This window comes from Fulmarus glacialis, unplaced genomic scaffold, assembly GCF_000690835.1.
Source record: "Fulmarus glacialis isolate BGI_N327 unplaced genomic scaffold, ASM69083v1 scaffold15627, whole genome shotgun sequence".
NCBI classification, from domain to species: domain Eukaryota; kingdom Metazoa; phylum Chordata; class Aves; order Procellariiformes; family Procellariidae; genus Fulmarus; species Fulmarus glacialis.
Window position 1 is genome coordinate 470 of NW_009225216.1, and position 7,907 is coordinate 8,376.

Sequence of the window (7,907 nt, forward strand, 5' to 3'; positions counted from 1 at the left end):
CCTGATTACACTTCCAAGATCAGCTCTGGTATTCTCTAATGTAATCTTGGCCAAGTCCAAGAACAATTTGCTTTTTGTTGTACCTCCATTTTATCATCTATAAAGCAAGGAAAAGGGTTTTGTGTGTTTATAGAACGATGGGATTTAACAATTAACTAGATCAGTGGCGGGAAAGCGAAAAATTCTCAGAATTCAGAATACTCCATACAAAATAAGTATGTTTCTCTCTGACCTGGCTCCCTTTGCTTTTCAGAGGTGATGTTTCTATCACATAATGGATACACCTGAGAATTCAGCCACTGTAGTCTCTATTATCATTTATCTTTAGGAAAAGGCAAAACTTCTAAGAAGCCAGCCTGCTCAGATTGTGGAACCCAAAGGTCTTCTATACGTCCAGCAGAGAGAATTTGCGGTGACTACCCCTAAAGATGGTATGTATGAACACAAACATTTTTTTTTGTACTGAAGCAGTGATCGTGAGAGCAGAGTTCTTACAACGTTTCTCTCTTTTAAAATAGGTTCTGTTTCCATTCTTGGATCAGATGATGCAACTACCTGCCACATAGTTGTGCTCCGACACACAGGTATCTTTAAAGGATGTTAAGAACAAAACCTGTGACTCTGAAGTAATGAATTAGTATTGGTTTGTGCTGCATTAATAAAATAAACTGCAATTATGTTTATATAAACTTGAATCTCAAAAAGTCACATGACATATTAACTGAATGACTTGTTCAAAGAGTTGGCGTGTTTAGTGTCAGAGGTTCCATGTTCTGGTTGCTCAATGAGCAGATCCTAAACGTTGCTCAATGAGCAGATCTGCTCTCCTGGCCAGTGGGTCATGGCAGTTGCAGACCTTGGCTGTGTTCAGCAGTTTGGGCCTGCAGGGTTTGGTAATAACAGAGGTAGAATTTGATCCTTGCTACGTGCCTGGATTTCTGACATTAGAGATGTTGCCTGGTCCTGGTCAAGAGGGCACGTGTACCCTTCACGTGAGTTCTGGTGATTTTACAGTGGGGCGCATGAAGACGCTAACGCCTCATTCAGTCAGCCCATACCTTCTGCTGGAGGTTGCTGTCCTGAGAGGAAGTGAGAAGGTGCTGGACACAGCTCTTACGCTACTATAGTAAACTGTTACTGATTTCAATTACGGTTGCATAACAGTCTACAACAGTGTCGTTAACTGTCTTCTTGTGTCTTCCTCAGGCAGTGGAGCTACCTGCTTGACACACTGCGATGGATCTGACACAGAAGCTGAGGTGTCACTCATCATGAGTTCAGTAAAATCTTTCTCTAACACCACAGGATATGGAAGGTCAGCTCTGCTCTTTTATTTCTTGTGTACTGTTTGTCACGAAGGTTATTGCAGTTTGTAAGGTGGGGAATTTTTATGTGATTATACGGGGTTCAGACAAGGTAATTGTGCAGGAAATATCTCTTGATCAGGAACCACAGGTAAAGTGAAAATTATTTCCTTGATGATGATTTTGAGGGTATTTTTAGCAGTGGTTTAAAGCATGGTTCTGTTCTGAATAGTGTCTCTGTAAAATGCCATTGTGAGATTTTGTGCTTACTGTTTCCCAGTTAACTTTTGTTTCAGATGTGCAAAATTTTCCAAACAACTGGTTTTGGTTTTATTTTCTATTTTTCCTTCCAGACTGTTGGTCTTGTAAGCTCTTTTGGGATCTGAGAATCCATCTGGGATTTTTCTAAGTCCCACATTTGAAAAAAAAAAGAGGGAGGGAGAACAGTGGGGGAAAAAACCTCTGAAACAGAATTTAGCAAACAAATTCTAGATGTGGATTTTTTTTGCCCCTGTAGTTTGGTAAGAACGAAAACTCAATGAACTTAGAAGATACCGTCTCTAAAAACTAATGATTTGTCAGGACTTGTCTTTACATAGACACTTCTCAGAGAAGAACCCTGCTGTATGGTCCAGAATAGTTGTGAGGAGGTCACGGGAGCAAAAATCTTCATGTTTAATTAACCCTTTCTTGGGAGCTGAAAGGTGGTTACTAAGTTCAGTCCAAACAGAGGTGCTGACCATCAGAGATACCACTGGGTTAGATAGAATTGCATGCATGTAAAAGTTTTAAATTTGTGCTATTTCCTGGATGATCCCTGAAGTGTTCAGAATGGAATTACCGTAACTTGCTATCTAGTGCAAACCAACTTGGCGCATGTGGCTGTAACAAGTGAGGCTTCTCTAATGATTGCTTTGCAGTCTGGGCTGGGGATTATTTTGTAAAGCTATTCACTTTGGGATGTCTTTTTAATTGCTGTTTCCTGTTATTCCATCTCTGTTAGGCTGGAAGTGCACCTAGTTGGAGGTTTCAATGATGATAGGCAGTTATCACAAAAACTTACTAATCAGCTTCTTAGTAAGTTCACGTTTTTTCCATTCTCATGTCCAAAAAAAATAGTTCTGACTGGATTTGGGTAAAGTTTGTTTGTAAGCTGAGCCCCCTGTCATTTCACAGAAAGAAATCTGGATTCCTTTTGAAGGGTGTTTTCTCTACCTGAGAACTTGGTGTGCAGAGGGCTTGGACTTCTGAGGCTCGCATATGGCCAGTGTGTGGGATGGAGGGCCTAAACTTGTAATTTCTTCCTGGCTTACATTCCAGTGTGTAGAATTGGAGCGCAGTTCAGCTGGGCTCGATTCCTGGCTCTGCTGCCGATACGCTACGTGATCTTGGTCAAGTGTTGTCACTGTCTAAATCTATACATGTGGGTGACTTCATTAGTTACTATTCATTTCGTACCTTAATGTGATGAGGTAAAAGTTACTGTTTGGAATTGTCTGATGAAAGATGTTATGTCTGTTCATAAAATCTATAGTTCAGAGAAGTGATTGCGGTGCTTTACACACAAATTGGAAACGTAAAGTACCTGGTTACCTGTAAGTGCTCTGACTTGTGCTAAGCACTTTCGGAGCGTGGAGGGGCCTCGGCCCCACTGGAACAGGGCAGGGACGGGGATGGGGGCCGATGTCAGGATTGGAGGGAGGTGGCCCAGGGAGATAAACAAAAAGGAAAACTGAACTGGCAAAGGCCCTGGGATGCACCCTCGTGGCCATCGCACCTGGTGATTCCTGTTAGCTGTGTTGTATGTCATATGAGAGTTCTGTACAGAATGAAGTATTTTGGTTAATTTTTTTTTTCCAACCTTCTGATTTTCATGCATCAAGTTACAATTTGAAACAATAACATTCTATTGCTATTAGAACTTCAAAAAATGAAGTTTTTTTTTCTGGTGTGTGGGATGGTGAAAAGCATAGTTACAATACAGCTAATGAAAGACGGGGTTTACTCACTATATATGTAACATTTTAGGAAAATACATTTAAATATAAGCTGTTAAATGTATAGTGATCTAAAGCAGAGCTGATGTGATGCCAGAGCTAAACCAGTGTCAGCAAAAGGAGTAAGTGGCGCAACACTTTTTTAGCATGTTTTTGCTATTACAAATGGCTACTCTGTGTAAATTACCGTTATGTTTAGTAGCTGTGGCTTTAATTTTGTAAAAGTTAGTCTGAAGCAAATCTGCAAAACACTCTTTGCTCTGTTGCCTTATCTAGGAACAGTGCATTAGGTATCTCTGCCCATCTATTCTGCAGTGCGCAGCACTGATAATGCCCCCTCGTCTATATACAGCACCTGCTTTGCCACCAGTCAGTCTTATACATTGCTGCTATCGTTGTTGCTGTAGGAGCATTCGATCTCCAACCAGATGATGTTCATTTAGTGACTTTCTGCGTAACAGGTAAGAAAATGTTTCCTTGGCTTTTGAAGTATCTTTAGCTACTGAAATCAAAGTGCAGGGGTCTTTTCACATGTGGCTTTTTTATCTGTCCAGTAAGAAAGAACAGCACAAGTCCTCCGTAATGATTTGTAATTTTTAGTTTTATTGCTGGTAGTGTGTGTGGTGACGACAAATAGCCAGTGCAGCGAGGATTCTCTCCTTGAGTGCTGCTGAAAGGCAACTGATGATTGATAGTAGAACCCCCTGTGATCATTACCAGGTTATTTTGCCGTCTCTGTCCTGTGGAAAGAGGCTGTGTGTCTATGGATATCTTAAGAGGCAATTGAGAAGGGCACTTACAGACCTTTGACCTGCCGGGTTGTTAGACCTGCCTCCCTGCAGGTGTGAATGAATTCATCAACTCATTCAGTTAGTTCATAGTGTGTGATGTCACATAAAGGAGGAAGTAATTTCCTTTTCCTTCGTATCACGTTCGGGTCGTATTTCCATCATCTTTGCATTTCAACGCTGTTGGTGACTTACATCTTTGAAACTCGGCATCATGGTAGTTTTGCATTGTGGTTTTTTTTCTGTAAGTTGCCCATGCAGAAAGTGGAGTGACAGTTGGCTGGAGGTGGCCATCCTGTTAGGAGATAAGGAGTTCTACTCCAGGCCCCAGGCGTGTTGTTATTGACCTGTACCACCTTTTCCATATTTCTTTTAGGCTTCCTTGGGTTTTTTCTGTCTTTATGCAACATCAGATCTGTTCTCCTCTGATAACACACAACTAAACGAATGCTGCTCAGAAAAAATCCAAAGCCCTATGAATTTGACTTTTTTTTCTTACAGAACTAAATGACAGAGAAGAAAAGCATATTCACTTTCCAATCATTTATGGGATAGGTGAGTTAAATTAGAGTTCAATTTTTTTTTTGTAACTGGATTGCTTTTCAGATTCCAATAGTAAATGGGCTGCTTTTAATGGCTAGGTAAAGCCCGTCCTAAAGGTTAAGTGCTGCTGTTGGAGGCGTAGGTAGAAACAGAAGTTTTCTTCTGGTTCCACCATGAGGTAGATGCAGACCTGGAAGTGGCTGTGTACAAATGCAAGCAGATTTTTTTCATTTAAATGTATTTGTGATGTTGTCAGTATCAAGCTACTGTACTAACCTTGGGGGTTAGAATTCAACCTTCTTTTCATTGTTCATTCTGTGTTTTTTCTGATTAGTTTAAGTATCTCTGAGAATGTTCTTCTGGAATATTGAAATGCTGCCAAAGCAAAATAAGTAGAAATATGCTATCACAGGCTAAGGGGTCTGTGGTACTGAGAAATACAAGAATAGCATTTGAGGGGTTCTAAAGTTCCTGCAACATAGTGGTGTTGGGGACATGGCCATTTTAAAAAACTGTTTTGTAAGAATTAATTGTTTCTGTATTTAAACTCTATTTCCTACCAGCTGTGAATGTTAAAACAGCAGAGATTTTCCCTGCAACCTTTCCAGAAAAAGGGCCAGACGAAGATTTGCGTTCAGCCCATGTTTTAACAGGAGCAACAGTGAGTAAAAACCACAGGGGAACCTGTGCTGGAAAGGGGGAGACCTGTTAGGGGCAATGAAACGTGCTGGAAGGGGGAGACCTGTTAGGGGCAATGAAACGTCAAAAGTTTGAGGAAAAAATACTTTGGTAGCGTTCTGTCAGTAACAAAGCAACTGAGAAAGATGGAAGAGCAGAGGTGAAGGGTAACGGTGGAGATCAAACCACTTCTGAGCTTTCAACTGCCAGGGTAAGCCTGTCTTGGCAGTACAGCTCTTTCACGTGATGTCATGATGAGCCCTATGGTTTTCAGCAAAAACTTATGTAAAGAGATTCAGGTCACGGGCATGCTCCCAGCAGTATCTTTCAGTTCTAGGTTTGTTGTTACAGTTTAATGTCTTGTTTGTCGGAATAATTGGTTAATCTTAATGCAACAGGAGCAAAGTGGGGCTGAGCTGGCACTCTAGAAGCTGCAGCTTAAGGCCTTCCAGATTAAGTGAATTTGCTCTCTCTTTCATCTGTGTGAGCATTATCTAACTCTTAGGGCTCCCTGCGTTGTTACAGCTGACTAACATTTACGATGCAAAGATGGAACAACTACATATCGGGCCTTATTTCTGGAGGCCTTTCCCACATGTGGATTTCTGGTTGGAACAAGATGATGAACAGATTTTACAGGTACCTGAAACTGACTTTTTTTTTTTTTTCCTTCTAGCTGAGTAGAGAGAGGGGTATGGTCTGTCAGAACTTTTCCCAGTGTACTGCTGGGGATGGTGGGAAATAATCGTATTAAAAGGCAGAATAATGGAGAACTTTGTATTCTGAATGTCAAGCAGCTCTTGCTACCATCTTGTTTTTCAGAATCTTTCCACATCACCCCTGGCTGAGCCACCCCACTTTGTTTCCCACATTAGATCTACATTAACATTTTTAAAAGAACATCCATTTCCATCTCGCTCCCTGTTTCCTGACAGGAAACCTCGCATCTACAAAAAAAATGAAGAAGGGTTGTGGGAACAGGTTTATTCTGACGAGATCTAAACTGGAACCAAACACCACAACTGCTTTAGGGAAGTATAGTCTTGCAAGAAGAGCAATTTGTTGCAAAAAGTGTATTGCTGGTCACAAATACTATTGTTCCTGTGCTTTTCAAAATAAAATATTTCGACAGAAGTAACTTGCTTTTTCTGCATTACTTACGTAGGAGTCACTGCTACTTTGAAGTAAGAATTTGGCTTTGTTATTGCTCCAGTACAGCAATTTGATCAGCACAGATAGAGGCAGCAGTGCTGAGAGACTGAGAAGGGAACTCATTACATTGGTGTGTACTTCAGAAAATGATTTTCCACACAAAGTGAAAGTAAGTTGCACACACTTAAAGCTTACTGAAACGTAGGGAAGTATCCTTCAACAATAACTTAATTCAAGAGTAATAATTTGAAGAATCTTTATTGAAACATTCAGATCGTATCTAAAGAATGAAGCTCATTCCAACAAAACTACTGGTTTAACACTTCCAGATATAAAAACATTAAAAATTAATCCCTAACAAATTACTCTTATTAACATACTTCATTGCACCAAAGAAACCGATAAGGAAGACTAGTCAACTTAATTGTTTTTGCACTTTAGAAAAATTGCACTCTGATTTACATAAATTACCCCAACAGCAAATTAACCTTGTTCATGGCATCCCAGCCCCACGGGATCTAGAAGCTGAAAGTCTAATCAGGTGACAGTACAATTTAAAAGCCCCAAATTTTTCAGATTATCAAAGTCCTGCTACTGCTACAGCCATTATGGTGTTAATGTATACCTTTTGGGGGAGGGGGGGGAGGAAAAACACCCAAAGAAAAAACATGAACAAACTACAGTACTTGTATCCAGTTCTATAGCGATGGGATGGTTTTCCTCAAATCAGATACCTTGGGGAAAGCAAGCTTTTCCAGAGATCTCCTTTCCACAAGAGGCTCTGAAAATTTGCAGCAACGTGATTAAGATGATTTGTAGGGGGGGAGACTTCTACACGTTAGCTTTTGATTTATCCAAAGCTTTGCTTGTGCATTAAGTAGTCCTAGACACTATGAAGTTGTGCTGTAGTGTAAATGACCTATATAATTTCTTTGAGTCTGTACAATTCCTACCATAGGTAAGTTACTGTTATTCAAAAAATAAGTGTTGAAACCATCACAAATGTATTGGTTTTTCAAGCTTTACTACAACTATCTTTAAAAATACACAACAGAAAGAACTCCAGTTACACTACATAAGCATGTTCAATAATATTTGGTTTATAAATGGCGTGCAAAGGAAAATAATGGTGTCTTGGTGATTCTTTCCAGTGGCAGAAGCAAGAAGCCGTTTAGGCATGCAGAGGCACTATTTCTTTCTAAAAGGCTTAAAACTCATTAACTTAGTCCCCACTGTGCCTAGGGCCTTAGCTGAATGGGTCAAGTCATACAACAGCAGGAAAAAATGGCTGATGGCAAAGTACTATTCAGTGACTCCTATATACACAGGCATCCATCCCTAATGCTCACTGCACCACAACTGTTTGGCAATGTTCGTTATAAGGTAAAAAAAAGAAGGAAAACAGAGCTAGTGTGACTTCAGTAGATGTTTTGCAGGAGAGGCTA

The 7,907-nt window shown here is 40.3% G+C and overlaps 1 protein-coding gene across 1 annotated transcript; it reads left to right on the plus strand.

Annotated features, from left to right (window-relative positions):
* Window positions 1-332: 332 nt before the first annotated feature.
* Window positions 333-6,445, plus strand: NTAN1 (N-terminal asparagine amidase). The gene is made up of 9 exons (XM_009582420.1): window positions 333-431; window positions 519-584; window positions 1,207-1,315; window positions 2,308-2,381; window positions 3,709-3,762; window positions 4,591-4,644; window positions 5,196-5,293; window positions 5,836-5,949; window positions 6,133-6,445. The coding sequence occupies exons 3-9, from the start codon at window positions 1,272-1,274 to the stop codon at window positions 6,310-6,312; spliced, it is 618 nt and encodes a 205-aa protein (XP_009580715.1). The 5' UTR covers window positions 333-431; window positions 519-584; window positions 1,207-1,271; the 3' UTR covers window positions 6,313-6,445.
* The last annotated feature ends 1,462 nt before the right edge of the window (window positions 6,446-7,907 follow it).